The 20,973-nt window shown below is 34.9% G+C and overlaps 1 protein-coding gene across 2 annotated transcripts in view; it reads right to left on the bottom strand.

The window, feature by feature from the left end:
* The window catches only part of LOC309827048 (platelet glycoprotein 4-like), a 54,409-nt gene that overhangs the window by 17,715 nt on the left and 15,721 nt on the right, over positions 1-20,973 (bottom strand). For both annotated transcript variants that reach the window (XM_082661539.1, XM_082661538.1), the window contains exons 2-6: positions 14,929-15,137; positions 8,782-8,942; positions 2,273-2,420; positions 1,647-1,826; positions 267-358 (exon numbers count right to left, since the gene is read on the bottom strand). In XM_082661539.1, the coding sequence (XP_082517665.1) occupies positions 267-358; positions 1,647-1,826; positions 2,273-2,420; positions 8,782-8,942; positions 14,929-15,048 (701 nt within the window). In that variant the 5' untranslated portion in view covers positions 15,049-15,137. The remainder of the gene's footprint in view (positions 1-266; positions 359-1,646; positions 1,827-2,272; positions 2,421-8,781; positions 8,943-14,928; positions 15,138-20,973) is intronic.

Raw genomic sequence — 20,973 nt, forward strand, 5'->3', positions numbered from 1 at the left:
AGATTTCTTTATGTAAGAGACCCTGTGCATAAACGTCAACCCTCAAGTGGGGCTGATACTCAGCACCTATGCACTAGTGTGACTAGTCATCACAACTAAAGGGTTAACACCTGGCAGAACAGGAGTTTCTAGGGCTGAGATACAGGCAGGTCTGTTCCATAGGTTGGTGCCTGTGCATTACCAGTTGTTACATAAGTTTCTTACCTGCCTTAGAGTATCCTAGTGACACACACACATACACATACACACTTTGCCTGGATACTTACTTTTTGCCTTTATATGTGTCAATTATGGCAACTTTGCTTATGTCATCTTTTCCATTGAAAACTTTATAAACTCCATCTGCAGTATTGTGGTACTGAAAAGATGCATACAAGAAAAAATTACTTCTAGAACAAGCCATATTTTCCAAGTTATAAAATATGTAATTAACTCACTTTTGCATTTCTCAAACACTGGTTGTTTATAATTATTTTATGTAATTTGAAATATATATGCAATAAAGTTTTAAAATTATTGGTCTTTCACATTTTAAAAAGACAGAATATGAAAGGTACCTAGAAATAAGTGCTAGATGCTGAGCAAAGGAAGAAAACAAATACAAGAAGTTGATGTGATCCAACTCTACCACTCTTTGCCGTAATTAAGCCAGAAAGGCCATTTTGATCACTCCTCCTATTATATTGAGGTGACGGGATAGTGAACAAAACCTATGAGAACTGTGACAGATTTCTAGAAGTTTTCTCAACGTTATTATTTCTAATAAGTGGTTACTAAAGATTAGGTACACAGAATTAAAAACAGAATTAGCCAACGAAAGAATTCAGAGTATTTAGTTAATACTAGTAACTGAATTTTTTATCCCTTAATGCTTTCTTAATTGATATATAACCTTGCAATCCTAAAAAACCATCTACAGTAAAATAACAACAGTGAACTGGAGAACATAACTAATGTCACATACAATGCCAAGTGAAATCATGGTCAAAATTTCAATTCACTAGTCAGATTATCCTATTTATAACTTGAAACATTAAGGTATAACTAAGTACATCAGCAAGTTCACATTTTTCTTAATCTCCAAACTGCCATTTCATAACTTTTGTAGATTATAGAAATTCTTTTCAACTAATTCTATGAAAATATGACATTGCTGATGTATCAGTCTCATTGTGTGCAATTTTGGCTAAGTTTTAAATATTCAGTACAACAAATTTGTAGGATGTCTAGAGAAGGAAGAATGACATGACGAATATATTTAACATAAATAAATAAAAATGTGGCATTAAACTTGATTTTTTTAGACAGGAAATCAAAACCAAAAACAGTGCTCAAAGCCTTGCCAGCTTACAATCTAATTTTAGACAGTTGTATATTTATCAAAGAGTGGAAACTTGATTAAATGTTCAGTTTCTTAATTTTAAATTAAATTGTTAAAAAAAATTTAATTGTTAAATTCAGATAAGTAAATTTTCCCAACCAGGAAAGCTAAACCCATGTGAGATGGAGACTTAAAAAACTTAGAATATGTATTCCCAGATCAGAAATAGGGTTAACACACTAAATGATAAAATTATGAATTAACAATGCCATTATATTTATCCAATTAAAGTTTAACAATATTGACATTCATATTTGGTACTCACAGGGTAAAACACACCAACTGTAGTAGGAACCGGGTATGGAATCAAGCTCAAGAATGGATCCTTATAGCCCCATAATAGTTCTTTCAAAGTTCTCTTTTGAAACATAGAAGAGTTTGATTTTTTGATAAAGATATTGACTATTATTTGAACAAATGCGCTTGGATAGAGATGGGGCACAGCCTATAAAAAAAAACCCACTGTTTAAGACACCAATAGCTATATCAGATTTTTAAGAAGAAATGGATAAATAGTACAATTAAGTTTAATAAAACAACTTTCAACTGTTTCTTTAAAATTACTGCCAAATCTTTCCAGGGCTAAAAGTGTAATTTTCTTCATCTCTGAATGATTACTTTTCTCTGTCTCAGTGTGAGCCACAGGAAGAAGATTTCAAAGTTAAATCCTACTTTTTAAAAATGATACACTTTAAGTGGTCTTCTCAATTCAGTTGATTATTCTATGATCTTGTCATCTTTCCAAATGACCGTAATTCAAGATAATGCCAAATGAACACATTTTCATAAAAATGACAAAAATAATATTTAATGATAGCTCTAATCATGAGATTAATTACAGAGGATTCTAGAGTATTTCAAAACCAGTAATTTCGCTGTTTGTCTACTCACTGCTACAGCCAGATTGAGAACAGTGAAAGTGTCATTCTCGGTTCCAACTGATAGTGAGGGTTCAAAGATGGCACCGTTGGGCTGTAGGAAAGAGACCGTGTGGGTCTCAGAGTCATGGGTTATATTTTCCTTGGCTAAATAACGAACTCTGGAAAAAAAAAGTAAATAAAATTCAAAATAATTGTTGCAAGTGAACATTAAGTCTCAAATGCCGTTCATTCATGCAACAAATAATTTTTGAGTGCACAGACTATGTCAGAAATCAGGCTAAACAGGTGGGTTAAAATGATATATAAGCAAATGCTGAGTTTCTAGCAAATCAGAGAAGGTGGGGAGGGGTGGGTGGGGAGGTGTCTTAGAGGGGCAGAGCAGGGGAGAAGGAGTACGCGTTATTATAGGAGTTTACACAGAGTCTGTGGGAAAACACAGAACACGTACAAATCCAGGCTTGGGATGGTTATGGGGGGATAATGGACAAGATACAATTCCACATAAGTGGTCTGAATGACAAGGAGAAGTTTAGTTAGGTAAAATAGGGTAGAAAGTAGCATGTAGAACATTAAGGAGTAAGAACATGGTATAATTTTAGATATGCAAACTTTTTTTTAATATCTGTATTGGAGTATAATTGCTTTACAATGGTTCTTAGTTTCTGCTTTGTAAGTCGGAAAGAAAAACAAATACCATATGCTAACACATGTATCTGCAAACATTTTACTATGGTTGGTTTACAGAGTTAGAGTAAGGAGAGTGGTGGAAATAAAGCCACTAAAATAAACAAGATCTCAAACACAAAAGGGTTGTGTCCTGTACTCAGATATTTAGCTTTTTATCCTGAGGGTCAGGAGGAGACAGCAGAGAGGTTTAAGGAAGGGAACAGTAAAAGCATGTCTTCTTACATTAGAAAGACTGTTCAAAGTGCACAGCCTTGCCAGCACTGTTTTTTTCATAATTTCCAGTATTTTAATGAGAAGGATAACTAATGGAATATAATTTCCACTTAAGAGATCAATTCCCCTCCATCTCTGCCTCATATATTGTATACTTATTAGCTCTAAGCTCCTGGCTCTAAAATCTCTAGGCAAAGTACCAACTACTTTTTAGGAATGTGGTGAAAGGTCATATTATGGAAAAAAAAATCTTTTGCCAGTACAAGATATTTACTGAGATGAAATAAGGTAGACATTGCATTATCATATATTTGAATGTCTATTATTTGAGGCTACAGTAGTTATCTATTATTATTTAACTAAGATAAAGACTGGAAAAAAATGGGACTGAAATGTATACAACATAACAAACCAAAAAAGCCACACATTTCAATCAGGTACAATACCTGTAGGGTTGGTATTATGAGTGTTTTTTTTATTCCCAATCACAGTGCCTGCTACTTGGTAAGTTCTCAACAAAAAATTTTGAATGAATAAATTAATTAATACCTCACATTAATATCTCAAAAGAGAATTCAAAAAAGATATAAATATGTTTTACTTTTAATATAATTTCTTCAAAGCTTTATTATTTACTTTTCTCTGAGTACTGTAGACATACAAAGAATATAAAAATCTGAAACAGCAGCCAGTACAGTCTATTAATAGTCAATTACTATTTCCTCTTAGATAATTGTATTTTAAACTTATATTACATATTATTAACATTTAAAATTAAAATGCTCTAATTTTCAGGAACATTTATGTGTATATAATAATTGAGATAACAGCAAAATAATTGTGACCCAATTCTAGTTTACTTAGTTGTACTTACAATACTATACCAGTAGATGGCACTCACTAAGAGAAAAAAAATCCTTTAAACTGAGGCCTGTGTTTAGAATGTACTTTTAAAAAGAGAACATAATCACTGAATTTTTGGTTTAAAAATTAGAGTATAAGGAATTTCCTGGCGGTCCAGTGGTTAGGACCCCACGCTTCCATTGCCGGGGGGCATGGGTTCTATCCGTGGTTGCAGAACTAAGATCCTGCATGCCGTGCAGGGTGCAGCCAAAAGAAAAAAAAAGAAGAATATATACAGGTTTTAGAAAGGTGGTTTTTTTAAAAATTTTTATTGGGGCATAGTTGACTTACAGTGTTGTGTTAGTTTCAGGTGTACAACAAAGTGAATTAGTTATACATATATCCAATCTTTTTTACTTCTTTTTCCATATAGGCCATTATTAGTTATCTGTTTTATATATAGTAGTGTGTATATGTCAATCCCAATTTATCCCTTCCCCCCTCCCCTTATCCCCTGGTAACCATAACTTTGTTTTCTATATCTGTGACTCTATTTCTGTTTTGTAGATAAGTTCATTTGTACCCTTTTTACAGATTCCACATATAAGTGATATCATACAATATTTGTCTTTCTGTGTCTGACTTACTTCACTCAGTATGACAATCTCTAGGTCCATCCATGTTTCTGCAAATGGCACTGTTTCATTCTTTTTTATGGGTGAGTAATATTCAATTGTATATCTGTACCATATCTTCTTTATCCATTCCTCTGTTGATGGGCATTTAGGTTGCTTCCATGTCCAAGCTATTGTAAATAGTGCTGCAGTGAACACTGGGGTGCATGTATCTTTTTGAATTATGGTTTTCTCCACATATATGCCCAGGAGTGGGATTGCTGGATCATATGGTAGCTCTGTTTTTAGTTTTTTAAGGAACCTCCGTACTGTTCTCCATAGTGGCTGCACCAATTTACATTCCCACCAACAGTGTAGGAGGGTTCCCTTTTTTCCACACCCTCTCTAACATTTATTGTCTGTAGATTTTTTGATGGTGGCCAATCTGACTGGTGTGAGGCAATACCTCATTGTAGTTTTGATTTGCATTTCTCTAATTATTAGTGATGTTGAGTGTCTTTTCGTGTACGTTTTAGCCATCTGTATGTCTTCTTTGGAGAAATGTCTATTTATATCTTCTGCCCATTTTTTGATTGGGCTGTTGGTGGTTTTTTTTTTTAACTGAGCTGCATGAGCTGTTTATATATTTGGAGATTAATCCCTGTTGTTTGCTTCATTTGCAAATATTTTTTTCCCATTCTGAAGGTTGTCTTTTCATTTTGTTTATGGTTTACTTTGTTGTGCAAAAAGTTTTTAAGTTTAATTAGGTCCCATTTGTTTATTTTTGTTTTTATTTTCACTATTCTAGGAGGTGGATCAAAAAAGATATTGCTGCAATTTATGTCAAAGAGTGTTCTGCCTGTTTTCCTCTAAGAGTTTTATAGTTTCTGGCCTTATATTTAGGTCTTTAATCCATTTTGAGTTTATTTTTTTGTATGGTGTTAGGGAGTGTTCTAATTTCATTTGCTTACATGTAGCTGTCCAGTTTTCCCAACACCACTTATTGAAGAGACTGTCTTTTCTCCATTGTATATTCTTGCCTCCTTTGTCATAGATTAGGTGACCATAGGTGAGTGGGTTTATCTATGGACTTTCTATCCTGTTCCATTGATCTATATTTCTATTTTGGTGCCAGTACCATACAGTTTTGATTACTGTAAGTAGTAATCTTACAGTAGTATAGTCTGAAGTCAGGGCGCCTGATTCCTCCAGCTCCATTTTTCTTTCTCAAGACTGCTTTGGCTATTCAAGGTCTTTAGTGTTTCCATACAAATTGTAAAATTTGTATTAATAAGGTCAAAGGGAGGAATCTGCCTCAGGTTTTGCTTTCTATGTACTCCTGCCAAAGCAAAGTAATTAAAAAAAAAGACTTATGTTGGATCTGAGAATATTCAGAAGGAGTTGCTGGGTCTTCATAGAGATGGTGTAGGTTGGAATAATAATTAAGATGTCTATCCAGGTAATTTCATGCTTTGACCCATGTCACACCTTGTCAAAGTTTCATCAAGCTCACATTAGCAGCCATTCTGTTTAAGGAGGGACATCCTCCTCCACTTCCAATTTCAGTTGAGTTCAGGGTGTAATTGATGGGGAGGCAGGTTCAACTCAACACATGGAAGACTCTCAAATTATTAACTTTTTCTGAAAGGTGACCAGTCGTTTTCCCATCATTTAAGGCATCCAAGCAGACACTAAGGACTCTGTTTTGTCGACATCATGAGAAAAGATGACTCACAGTTGATCATAAATTCCTTTAACATTGTTATATAAATAGGAGTTTATTGTTTACATACTTTAGCTGCAAATCTAACTTCTCTTCTCCAATCCTCCCCATATTGCTTCTCCAAGTAAATCAATTATATCTAACCCACCCCCTTTCATCCCTTAGAGAGATAGGTTAAAGCCTCTAAAAATAAAATTTATATTAACTGTCACCTATCAGAGCAGGACTAGCACAGGATTCAATATTATGTTTATGTTTTCTGATACTCCAGTTAATATCTTTAAAAGTAAAAACATAACCCCTTCCAAACAAATAAAAAATTAAACAAAAAACTTGATCAGCTCTCAAATTCTAACAACTATTCTCACACATACTGAGTTCTCTTAGAGTATATTTATTTATTGACTGATTAACTGCACAGCATTATCTGTGCAGAGGCTGTGTGAAGGCTCCCAGGGCCGGGGTCTCCGGGCTCGCCCCCCGCTGCTTGGACCCCGCAGCTGCGCTCCCTGCCCTCTCAGGCCAGGATAGGAATATTTAAACAACCGTGCTTAGATTCTTATTTGGTCATGTGGGAATTCTAGATTTTCATAGGTACACATCATAGCTACAACTTTTTTTTGGACCAAGATAATACTCACATAGGCTTTTGATAATAACATAAGAACTATAGACCATGAAAAAATAAAAATATTTTCCAAGGTGAGGGTTATTTTTGTTTTTGTAACAGTGAAAACCAAGCCATCTTTGACAGAGTTGTGAATAGTCACAGATGTGCCTGGAGACAGGAGACGTGGGGATAATTACTAGGACAGAATAGGCACCCAGGCGCTCGGCATGCGTGCTTACGCTCACAGGCATGCTCATGTGTTGCGGCAGCAGGCATCACCCTCCCAACTACTGTTATTTCATTATATTTGAGTGTGAGTTGTCAATCTAGAAATATATTAATGAATGGAGAGGAAAGAAATTATATAATTATAGACCATCTGAAACAGATAAGAAAGTAAAACTATGAGTTAGAAGAAATCATTACAAATATGAAATTTTGTGATAATACTTGATCATGGCATATAACTAGTTGTAATTATTCTTGAGGAAAATCACACATTTTTATAACAAATCATACAGCAGGACTTAATTCTGTTCCCATATGGGCACCATAAGTGTATTTCTAATCCTTGGTTAAGTTTAGTGTCTTTAGCACCTCAGTCTCTCTTTTTCTTACTTTAATAGTTAGAAAAGACACATAGTCTATAACTTAGGAGAAAATGGACACAAAAATCTAAGAGTTACCAGTCCCTAGGTATGTGTGAACTTGGTAAATCACTTCATATCCCCTGGAATGAGTTTTCAAAATTTACAAAATGAAAGGTTCTGGCTAATTATTTCCCCCAGTGCTAATGTCTAAGATTCTATTCAAGAATGTGTTAAACTGTTAAGGAATGTAGATAAAGGTATAGCTTATTCAGTCTAAGTACTGGAGAAAATATAAGAATGAAACTACTGGATGAATAAAAACACCCTTAAGACCTGGAAAATAGTTTGAATAGAAATCCTTAGCAGCCTTGTAATTACATAAAATCAGTTTAATGTTGTTCTCAAATTTGAGTGTGTATTGCAATCCCCCAGAGTACTTGTAAAACTCATTACTGGGGTCTAAACCAAGAGTCTCTGATTCATTTGGTCTAAGGTGGGGCCTGAGAATTTGCATTTCTACTTAGTTCCCAGGAGATGCTGATGTGGCTGGTTCAGGAGCCACCCTTGGAGAACCACTCATATAACCTACACTTTCAATTTTAGGATTTTAAAGTGCTCTGGTTTTAAAATTGTGATAGATGGTTTTTTATTTAGCATGTATATTTTAGACTTGTTTTTTAAATTCTATTTATTACTATTATTTTTTAATATTTATTTTATATTGGAGCATAGCTGATTAACAATGTGTTAGTTTCAGGTGTACAGCAAAGCGATTGATATATATATATATATTTATATACGCACACACATATCTATTCTTTTTCAAATTCTTTTCCCATTTAGGTTATTACATAGTATTGAGCAGAGTTCCCTGTGCTGTACAGTAGGTCCTTGTTTATTTTAAATATAGCAGTGTGGAGAGATTGGGAGTTTGGGATTGACATGTACACACTGCTAGAGTTGTTGAGAATATATGCTACAAGTGTAAAGCACCTGTAACTTCTTAAATGTAGAGCAGTTAATTGACGCTGGTAAATTCATAATAAAGTCTGTATTTCTTATAATCATTAAATCCTTAGATTAGGCTTTTGTATAGGCAGAAACAGAATATTTCAATGTATGTTAATGGCAAGAAAATAATAAGTACATTTCAATACAATGGCAGTTGTCAAGTGGAAGCTTTTTCAGAAACACATATGGTCAAGGAAAGAGTGCCACTTTTTATGGGGACTCGCTCACCTGTACGTGTAAGGACCTCTTTGCTTAACTTTAATTTTGCTGCTGTTGACTGCCACCTCCTCTGGATTCTGTACATCAAAGATCCAAACCTGTCTGTAAACTTCTGTGCCTGTTTTAACCCAACTTTTAAAAGCAATTGTACCTTCTTCAAGGACAGCTTCCTATGAAAAAGAAAACAAGTTTGGGTTATTTACTTGTAGTCAATATGGGCACTTGTGGGAGTTGAAAACCTTTAGTTAGTCACCGAAAGCAATAAGCTCAAGTACGTTGCTCATGAGAACCCTTGCAGCCTGCCACACGCTTGGAACAGAAATGTTTTCAACACGTTACGATAGCAATCTCTTTTAGTTAACCTTTTACAAAGAGAATCAGTGTGTAATATTGTAGACATGTCTGTCGATTGTAAGGCCAGCCACTGGCAAGCTTTGGAGTGACCCTATGGCAATATTGCGACAGTTCGTAACACAATTTATTAAGCAAATTTTATTAAACTTTTTCCAAAAAATTCTTATCAGGTCAAACTTTAACCTCTCCTCTGCCTTCAGTGAGTTAGACTGAGGAGGCAAAACAGAAAAACTGAGAGAAAAGTGTAGTGGTATTGGAAGCTTTTTCATTTTCTTCAAATCTTGGACAGTTCCAGGGAAGATTATCACTTAACATTTGTCAGACTAAGAAAAACACAAATTTCGCTTCTCCCCTTCCAAACCCTGCTCAATGAGGCTTTCCTAACTCTCAGTACATCTGCAGAAATCTATTAGTACATGTTTCCAAAAATTACAACAGTCTGATTCGTTACTATTAGGTTACTACATTTTAGATAAAAGAATGAAAAAAGGACATGTCCTATTATTCTTTTGTGAAATCCATTAAAAATCTTTGATGCTCCTTGTAGTAAAGACAGATACAGAAAAAATACCAATGACAGATCAGAAAGCCCAACATTAGAAATTGGCTCCTGTGCTTTAGGAGCTGGGACTGAGTAGAAAGTCACCAGATTCCTTGGGTCAATTTCAGTATCTGTAAAACGAGGGAATTATAGATGGTCTCGTGGTTTCCTTCCAAGGCTTTCACTCTCTGAGCAGCAAGCCTCTGGAGCTCTAGTAGCTAACGCAGACAAAGGTGACCTTGTAGCAGGCAGTGTTTCCAAGTAAGCACCTTGCGAGGAATGCCCAGGTGTAAAACTCCAACTTACCTTAGTGCTAGAGGAAGAGGGAGAAAAGTATTTCACACAAAATGAGCCTAACAAGACCCATGAATACAGGGACAGTCTGACCTGTTTGTTTCCTTCACCTGCTTTCATAGAATGATGGATCAGGAAAGGACATTGGACATTAGTACATTTTCTAGGAGAGCGTGCTGAGGCTCTGAGAAACCAGGTGTCTGGCTCAAGGGTAACTGAGGCAAATACCTAGAAGTAGAATCATGACGAGGATCCTAGTCTCTGACCCTTAGGCTGGTCCTCTTTTACACCGTGTTTTTACTATTTTTTGTTCCTGTCACCTCTGCACTTAGTTGGTAGAAGTCAAGTTAAGTTTCATATCTTCAGGAAACTTTACTTATTACTTAGTGGAGAAATAAGGGAATTCCTTAGAGAAGAACAGGGCATCAGGTATAATGCCTTTACAAAACCCTGTGCTGTTGCCATCCTTTTACACTGGGTACATTGGAGCTGCTAAAGTGATGTTAGATCTTACTTTTTTACAACCAATTATCCTTAAAAAATGCTTTAGTGCTCCTAAAAATCTTATTTCCATAGTAAGCTGAAAATTAAGACAATATTGCACATAGATAAAGTATTACGGCTGTTCCTCTAAATGTAAAGGTGTTTATGAGGGTGTTGAAGCTGAAATCTATACTGAAGTTGAAATCTGTGTTAATTTACCCATTTCAAGAAAACACACGAACCTACACATTATTACTCTCACAATAGTGATGTAAGAATCTTAAGGACTAATATAATATCAATTGTTTACCATGTACCTCTCAAGGCACATATTTTATTTCAGTTCTTAATGAAAGGAACTCTATAAGTACTTAAAGAATTGCAAAGGGACTGTGACAGAATGTACTTGGCAGGACAGAAAACTTCCTCATTCTAATGGTTATGCATTTAATATCAAAAGGCATTGTAAGCATATCATGTCTTTTTTCTAAAAGCCATGAATCACTTTGCCTTATTTGTTCATCTGGAGATATTTTTTCAACTGGGAAAGCTGAAACGCAAAGAGTTGAAATGAATGCATTGAATTATCAGCTATTAAAGTTAGGGTCATCTAATTCCATCCATTTTTTAGGGGTAGAGTTAGGTCCTACAGAAAACAGATGTCTGATTCAATATTGTATGACAGTTTAGTAGTAGATAATGGAGAATCAGGTCTTTTACTACAATTTTGTGTGGTTTGCATAACACCACGATTTGTTCACAAAGAAAAAAATACTGAAACAGTCAGAATAGGAATGCATTTCTTCTGATCCTAACACTACTATATGTACTAGAAAATTGTATAGACCTCATTGACTACTAAGATTATTTTATCATCAGTTCCTCTAATTTTAAAGGGAGCAAAAGTTTTTATGTCCTTTGTGAATTTAAGAGGCCTTGATTTTAAATTGACTTTCGACTATCTGTCTATTTTGCAAATCTTTTGCTAAATTTGAAGTACAAAGGTGTTAATTATGTGTATAGAAAAAGTAATATAATTTAAGCTCCTTGCACTTGGCTGATTCAGCCCTAGTAATGACTGGATTCCAGCCTGATGACTCTCACATGGCTTGGTCTCCAGCTGAGTTGAAAGACATTTACCTTGAAACTTCTACATTTGCTACATTTTGTTTACCTTGAAACTTCTATTTTGCTACATTTGCTAATTTGAAAGCAGACGTTGGGAAGAGTAATAGTTTTTATCTAGTCACATGGTCATTTGATTATTGCTGTTACAGGAAAACAGTACTCATCCACATGACTGGCAACTTCAGTATAACTATTAAAATGTCCTTGATATCTTCCTATGCGTGAAGTATGTAGAGCACATATGTCAAAAATATATTGTCCCATTTCTCAAGGCTCTTATAGTGTACAGGAGACAGTATCATGTGTAGCATATTTTAATCTATGAGTTGATTTCCTTACCCTACTTCCAGCCTGACCAAGTCCATTGGCTTCTTTACTCAAAGCCTAGAGTGAAGTGGTTAACAATGAAACAAGATGCTATGAGTTTGATCCCCAGTTTGGTCATGTGCTAACCATTTAAACTTGGGCAGGTTATTTAATTTTTTTGTACCTCAGTTTCCTTATCTGTAAAATGGGGTAATAATAATATTAAGTTGAACTATACGAAATTAGTATTTTTCAAAGTCAAAATAAGTAGAACATGGTGTAATTAAATATTTATCCTCATGGGTTGTTATAGGATTTATTAAATGTGAGCATTTAGAACAGTGTTAGCACATAGCAGGCATTCAATAAATGTTGGCTACTGTTATACAAATCCTATCCACCCCTTAGAAGGAGAACTCTCATCTCACTTGCTTCCCATCTTGCTTTAACTACTTTGCTCTTAGCATTACTGTCTAAACCAGTTATGTGGCAATAACATGTAAAATCCTGTAGCACTTCCTTTTCTGCTATTTAATTATTTATATATTTATTCTCCATCCAGTGAAATCAAAACTTCCTTAAAAAGCAGAAACATACTGAAAATAGTTTTCATCTTCTCCACTCACTACCAAAATCTGTTCTATTTGGGACCAATTACAAGCAGTTTCCACGTCCAAAAATTTTTCTAATATATGAATGCATTATGCACATGCATGTGTGTACAGGCTGAGAGAAAGAAATCTTTAATTTGCTTCTTGGTGTTCTGCAGTTAATATCATAGGGAAATTAAATTAAAATTTATTTTAAATTACCTATGTTATACAGTATTCACTAAGCATTTATCAAGTGATATGAAGAATGTCAAGGTGACAAATTATCCTTTGTAAATAGTGGCAAAACTTTGTCCTTTTTCTGAAGTCCTTTGGTAGTTTCTACTCTCCACATACATGGCAGCTCATGCCATTGACTTTTAGTCTGTCTAGCAAGATTGCATAAACCTGCTGGCCCAGACAAATCTAGCAGGAATCATAGTCTAAATTACTGGTAAAAAAAAAAAAAAAAAAAATAGTTTTCAGCTATAACGCATAAAAATCATGAAGTCCTTAAAAAACATCCCTGGGGCTTCCCTGGTGGGGCGCAGTGGTTGGGAGTCCGCCTGCCGATGCAGGGGATGCGGGTTCGTGGCCCGGTCCGGGAGGATCCCACATGCCACGGAGCAGCTGGGCCCATGAGCCGTGGCCGCTGGGCCTGCGCGTCCGGAGCCTGTGCTCCGCGGCGGGAGAGGCCACAGCGGTGAGAGGCCCGTGTGCCGCAAAAAGAAAAAAAAAATCCCTTGGAAATAAACAGTAAAGAAATATGAATATATATATATATATATATATATATATATGAGAAGTAAACTGTATGGACTATTTTAGGCCATTTCAAATGCTGGAGTCTGGGGACCATCTTTTAGAATTGAAAGGTATCGTAGAGTACCAAATCTATACTTTAAAAATTAGATAACATCATGAGATGATTTTCTCATCTGTTAAAATTAAGCACTTTAATTCTTCTTTTTTTTTTTAAATAGTGTTTGTATGCAGGTAATAACGTTCCCAATTTGGTAGTAGTCCATTAAATGAAGCAAGTAATCTGCAATGATTTCAATGGTAAACAAAAACTGACCAGTACTAAAACTTGTATATATTTGTGAAATAACAGCATTAGCTTAAGTGCTCTTGAGGTAGGGGTAAGACACTTGGCTCACTGGGTTTACACATAATTCAGAGATGTGACTCCTACTGTTGGCCAGTTTCTCTGTCTTTTTGTCTCTACATTCAGACTCTCTAGAAAGTGAACCTATTGCTTAGTTTTATCTGTAATCTCTATAGTAATGATCAAATCTCTCTGAGCACTGACCTTTGAAATACATCTGATGTTCATATCAAATCACTTCTAAAACCTCTGTTTTTTATTCTTCTAAGGAATACATCTCCTTCAATAACTCAACTGGTTATCTTACAGTTTGCAACTTTCACTCCTCTCCCTATTTAGTCCTTTTATTCCATTGTATCCCATCACCCATCAGTTATATGTACTCCACCACACTAGACCAGAGTGCCTTTTATTATGTGCAGACTGTGCAATAATCTTATTAAAAGGGAGTCTTAAACGACACGAAAAAAAAGCTGGAAAAAGAAAACACGTGGAGGCTATATAACGTACTTCTAAACAGCCAATGGATCTCTGAAGAAATCAAAGAGGAAATCAAAAATTACCTAGAGACAAATGAAAATGAAAACATGATGATCCAAAACCTATGGGATGCAGCAAAAGTAGTTCTAACAGGGTAATTTATAGCTATACAAGTTTACCTCAGGAAACAAGAAAAATCTCAGTTAAACAACCTAACCTCACACCTAAAGGAACTAGAGAAAGAAGAACAAAAAGAAATCCAAAGTTAGTAGAAGGAAAGAGATCATAAAGATAAGAGTAGAAATAAATGAAATAGATACAAAAAATAAACATCAACAAAACTAAAAACTAGTTCTTGGAAAAGATAAATAAAATTGATAAACCTTTAGCCAGACTCATCAGAAAAAAAAGAGAAATGGCCCAAACCAATAAAATCAGAAATGAAAAAGAAGTTACAACCAACACCACAGAAATGCAAAAAATCATGAGACTGCTGTGAACAACTGTGTGCCAATAAATTTAAAGAATATTTCTTTCAATAAAAAATGGTATATATTTATGCAAAAAAAGCATATCAACATACTCTTGGACATAATTAAAAGCAATTATTTCTTTTAATATGCATACCTAATATAGTTTTTTATCAAAATTTGGATATTTAGACTTAAGATGACAGTGCATTCATATAGAATATACATCATGCTTTGACCATTTCTCTATCATGTAGAGTTTCAATTGTTCATTATCACCTTTGTCTCGAAGACACAGAATTGCCAGTTACAATGAAATATAAAACAGGCACCCTAAGCCAAAAAGGGATGGAAGATAGAATGAATCAGGATGACAAGAAACAGTCTTGATAATACTTGTACCTTTTTAACTGTCTTCTCAATAAGTATGTCTCCAACTGGCATTAGAATACCTCCAAACACAGCCATGAGTGCACCAGTGACAGCACCAGCGATGAGCCCACAGTTTCGATCGCAGCCCATTTTTCTTGTTCTGGGAAAAAACTAAGGTTCAGCGCCTGCTTCTTTCAAACTCCCAGGTCTGATGAACGTGGTTTCCAGGAGGTCTGGTTCTATCATTGGAAGGAGATCATAAAGCAGAAACTTAAATACCAGTAGAAAAAGATCAAAGTAAACATGCAACTGAAACAGATCATTTTGCCAGTTATAAATAAACAGATGCTTTTTTTAATATACAAACTTTCTAGGTTTTGTCCTTTCTTAATTTGAACTACCTACCAGTAGTAGAAGTAATACATATTGTCACATAGAGCATTTCTTTAAATTTCTCCTCTTAAATTTTCTTTCTATGGATGATTAACACACTGAAATATTAACTAAGGAGAATATGCTTACTGTACTCTCACACCCTGCCTACCTTCCATCAGCTTGGGACACTTACGGGCATCTTTATCCTCTATCTGACTTCTCCACTCAAACACAACCATCTGTCTGCACCCTACCTGGAGTTCTCCTGCAAACTGAATGTGGGTGGACTGATGTCTTTTCCATCCAAATCCTAAGCAAGTACAGTGACAGATGTTTTCTTTACTATTCCTTTTTCACAAATAGAAAGATAGGGATTTTATAGGAAATGATCTGATGAGTCTGTGAAGAAATCATTTTTTCTAATCATTTATAAGCTATCTGTTAAAACAGAAAAGCATGGGTAAGTTGGGAAAATAATACTAGAATAGTCTCTAATATCATCAAAATTATAAGCACCATTAAAAGAAAATTCCACTGTCAGGAATATTGAGTTCATGCCTGAATTCTTTCTTATGCACAGTGTTGAAAACATTGAAATATTTTAAAGAAGAGTATTTTCAATTTAATTTTTAGTAACTGACTTTTAGATAATTGTGAGGTAAAAAAGATTTGAAGAAAATATGTAAGGTAGAGGATACATAGTTTCTGTCACAGCATTGGTTTCTTACTAGTCTCAAATGAATTTTTTAACATATTCAAATGCAATATTGTTCATTTTGTCATGGACAGCTGACTCATGCCAATTCTGTTAAAATATGTAGATTGTGTCAGTATGTATTTCACCTAGTCAGTCTTATCTTTGGTATCTTCATATAATATATGTTCCTTTCTTAAAGATTGAAAGAAAACTCTTAGTGGAATTGGTAGATCCTTCTGTAACAAAGTTAGTAAGAATTTGCTATTCTAGTGTTCAAAAACCTGTTCATTTGAGATATTTTGTTTGCAACAGCATTTTTTAAAATGGGGTTGACCTGACATTGATAAATGGAATGTGCTTTGTACTTATAAAAAATTATTCCCTGCTTCAAAATGCCCCTGGCAAAGGAAAACAAAAATGCCAACAGAATGGAGGCTATAGACAGAAAAGACACACAAACAGTATTTTTGTCATCCTCATGACTATAATAATAAAACTTATATTTTGTTATGGTCTCAGTTTTTCCCTCCCTAGCTTTGTAGTGGTAGAAATACCGCTCTGATGATTTTATTAGTATTTCTCTTCACTTGAGGAACCATTTAATTCTTTTAAAGTCTTGATATTAATTAATTCTTTAAGAAAATAAGGAAAGTTAGGTTTTCCCCCAAATGTATAACAAAATTATAACCATTTTTCATGGCATTTTTTTTATACACCAGGTTCTTATTAGTCATCAATTTTATACACATCAGTGTATACATGTCAATCCCAATCGCCCAATTCAGCACACCACCATCCCCACCCCACTGCGGCTTTCCTCCCTTGGTGTCCATACGTTTGTTCTCTACATCTGTGTCTCAACTTCTGCCCTGAAAACCAGTTCATCTATACCATTTTTCTAGGTTTCACATACATGCGTTAATATACGATATTTGTTTTTCTTCTTCTGACATACTTCACTCTGTATGACAGTCTCTAGATCCATCCACGTCTCAACAAATGACTCAATTTTGTTCCTTTTTATGGCTGAGTAATAATCCATTGTATATATGTACCACAACTTCTTTACCATTCATCTGTCAATGGGCATTTAGGTTGCTTCCATGACCTGGCTATTGTAAACAATGCTGCAATGAGCATTGTGGTGCATGTGTCTTTTTGAATTATGGTTTTCTCTGGAATATGCCCAGTAGTGGGATTGCTGGATCATATGGTAAATCTATTTTTAGTTTTTTAAAGAACCTCCATTCTGTTCTCCACAGTGGCTGTATAAATTTACATTCCCACCAACCGTGCAAGAGGGTTCCCTTTTCTCCACACCCTCTCCAGCATTTGTTGTTTGTAGATTTTCTGCTGATGCCCATTCTAACTGGTGTGAGGTGATACCTCATTGTTGTTTTGATTTGCATTTCTCTAATTATTAGTAATGTTGAGCAGCTTTTCATGTGCTTCTTGGCCATCTGTATGTCTTCTTTGGAGAAATGTCTATTTAGTTCTTTTGCCCATTTTTGGATTGGGTTGTTTGTTTCTTTAATATTGAGCTGCATGACCTGTTTATATATTTTGGAGATTAATCCTTTGTCTGTTGATTCGTTTGCAAATATTTTCTGCCATTCTGAGGGTTGTCTTTTCATCTTGTTTATGGTTTACTTTGCTGTGCAAAAACTTTGAAGTTTCATTAGGTCCCATTTGTTTATTTTTGTCTTTATTTCCAGTACTCTAGGAGGTGGATCAAAAAGATCTTGCTGTGATTTATGTCAAAGAGTGTTCTTCCTATGTTTTCTCTAAGAGATTTATAGTGTCTGCTCTTACATTTAGGTCTCTAATTCATTTTGAGTTTATTTTTGTGTATGGTGTTAGGGAGTGTTCTAATTTCATTCTTTTACATGTACCTGTCCAGTTTTCCCAGCACCACTTATTGAAGAGACTGTCTTTTCTCCATTGTATATCTTTGCCTCCTTTGTCATAGATTAGTTGACCATAGGTGCGTGGGTTTATCTCTGGGCTTTCTATCTTGTTCCATTGATCAATGTTTCTGTTTTTGTGCCAGTACCATATTGTCTTGATTACTGTTGCTTTGTAGTATAGTCTGAAGTCAGGGAGTCTGATTCCTCCAGCGCCATTTATTTCCCTCAAGACTACTTTGGCTATGGGGGGTCTTTTGTGTCTCCATACAAATTTTAAGATTATTTGTTCTAGTTCCGTAAAAAATGCCATTGGTAATTTGATAGGGATTGCATTGAATCTGTACAGTGCTTTGGGTAGTATAGTCATTTTCACAATATTGATTCTTCCAATCCAAGAACATGGTATATCTCTCCACTTGTTGGTATCATATTTAATTTCTTTCATCAGTGTCTTATAGTTTTCTGCTTTCAGGTCTTTTGTCTCCCTAGGTAGGTTTATTCCTAGGTATTTTATTCTTTTTTTGCAATGGTAAATGGGAGTGTTTCCTTAATTTATCTTTCAGATTTTTCATCATTAGTGTATAGGATTGCAAGGGATTTCTGTGCATTAATTTTGTATCCTGCAACTTTACCAAATTTATTGATTAGCTCTAGTAGTTTTTTGGTGGCATTTATAGGATTCTCTATGTATAGTATCATGTCATCTGCAAACAGAGACAGTCTTACTTCTTCTTTTGCAATTTGTATTCCTTTTATTTCTTTTTCTCCTCTGATTGCCGTGGCTAGGACTTCCAAGACTATGTTGAATAATAGTGGTGAGAGTGGATATCCTTGTCTTGTTCCTGATCTTAGAGGAAATGCTTTCAGTTTTTCACCACTGAGAATGATGTTTGCTGTGGGTTTGTCATATATGGCTTTTATTATGTTGAGGTAGGCTCCCTCTATGCCCACTTTCTGGAGAGTTTTTATCATAAATGGGTGTTGAATTCTGTCAAAAGGTTTTTCTGCATCTATTGAGATGACCATATGGTTTTCATTCTTCAATTTGTTAATGTGGTATATCAGATTGATTGATTTGCATATATTGAAGAATTCTTGCATCCCTGGGATAAATCCCACTTGATCATGGTGTATAATCCTTTTAATGTGTTGTTGCATTCTGTTTGCTAGTATTTTGTTGAGGATTTTTGCATCTATATTCATCAGTGATACTGGTCTGTAATTTTCTTTTTTTGTAGTATCTTTGTCTGGTTTTGGTATCAGGGTGATGGTGGCCTCATAGAATGAGGTTGGGAGTGTTCCTTCCTACACAATTTTTTGGAAGAGTTTGAGAAGGATGGGTGTTAGCTCTTCTCTAAATGTTTGGTAGAATTCACCTGTGAAGCCATCTGGTTCTGCATTTTTGTTTGTTGGAAGATTTTTAATCATGGTTTCAATTTCATTACTTGTGATTGGTCTGTTCATATTTTCTATTTCTTCCTGGTTCAGTCTTGGAAGGTTATCCCTTTCTAAAAATTTGTCCATTTCTTCGAGGTTGTCCATTTTATTGGCATAGAGTTGCTTGTAGTAGTCTCTTAGGATGCTTTGTATTTCTGTGGTGTCTGTTGTAACTTCTCCTTTTTCATTTCAAATTTTATTGATTTGAGTCCTCTCCCTCTTTTTCTTGATGATCTGGCTAATGGTTTATCAATTTTGTTTATCTTCTCAAAGAACCAGCTTTTAGTTTTATTGATCTTTGCTCTTGTTTTCTTTGTTTCTATTTCATTTATTTCTGCTTGATCGTTATGATTTCTTTCCTTCTGCTAACTTTAGGTTTTGTTTGTTCTTCTTTCTCTAGTTCCTTTAGGTGTAAGGTTAGATTTTTTATTTCAGATATTTCTTGTTTCTTGAGATAGGCTTGTATAGCTATAAACTTCCCTCTTAGAACTGCTTTTTTGCATCCTATAGGTTTTGAATCATCGTGTTTTCATTGTCATTTGTCTCTAAGTATTTTTTTTATTTCCTCTTTGATTTCTTCAGTGATCTCTTGGTTATTTAGTAACGTATTGTTTAGCCTCCATTTGTTTGTGTTTTTTATGTGTTTTTCCCTGTATTTAATTTCTAATCCCATAGCATTGTGGTCAGAAAAGATGCTTGATGTGATTTCCATTTTCTTAAATTAACTGAGACTTGATTTGTGACCCAAGATGCGATCTATCCTGGAGAACATTCTCTGCGCACTTGAGAAGGAAGTGTAATCTGTTGTTTTTGGATGCAATGTCCTATAAATATCAATTAAATCTATCTGGTCTGTTGTGTCATTTAAAGCTTCTGTTTCCTTATTTATTTTCATTTTGAATGATCTGTCCATTGGTGTAAGTGAGGTGTTAAAGTCCTCCACTATTATTGTGTTACTGTCTATTTCCTCTTTTATAGCTGTTAGCAGTTGCCTTATGTATTGAGGTGCTCCTATGTTGGGTGTGTATGTATTTATAATTATTATATCTTCTTCTTGGATTGATCCCTTGATCATTATGTAGTGTCCTTCCTTGTCTCTTGTAACATTCTTTATTTTAAAGTCTATTTTATCTGATATGAGTATAGCTACTCCAGCTTTCTTTTGATTTCCATTTGCATGGAATATCTTTTTCCATCCCCTCACTTTCAGTCTGTATGTGTCCCTAGGTCTGAAGTGGGTCTCTTGTAGCCAGCATATATATGTGTCTTGTTTTTGTATCCATTCAGCAAGCCTGTGTCTTTTGGTTGGAGCATTTAATCCGTTCACGTTTAAGGTAATTATCGATATGTATGTTCCTATGACCATTTTCTTAATTGTTTTGGGTTTGTTTTTCTAGGTCCTTTTCTTCTCTTGTGTTTCCCACTTAGAGAAATTTCTTTAGCGTTTGTTATAGAGCTGGTTTTGTGGTGCTGAATTCTCTTAGGTTTTGCTTGTCTGTAAAGCTTTTGGTTTCTCCATCGAATCTGAATGAGATCCTTGCTGGGTAGAGTACTCTTGGTTGTAGTTCTTCCCTTTCATCACTTTAAGTGTATCATGTCACTCCCTTCTGGCTTGTAGCGTTTCTGCTGACAAATCAGCTGTTAACCTTATGGGAGTTC

Source organism: Grampus griseus, assembly GCF_964374135.1.
Source record: "Grampus griseus genome assembly, chromosome: 9".
NCBI lineage: Eukaryota > Metazoa > Chordata > Mammalia > Artiodactyla > Delphinidae > Grampus > Grampus griseus.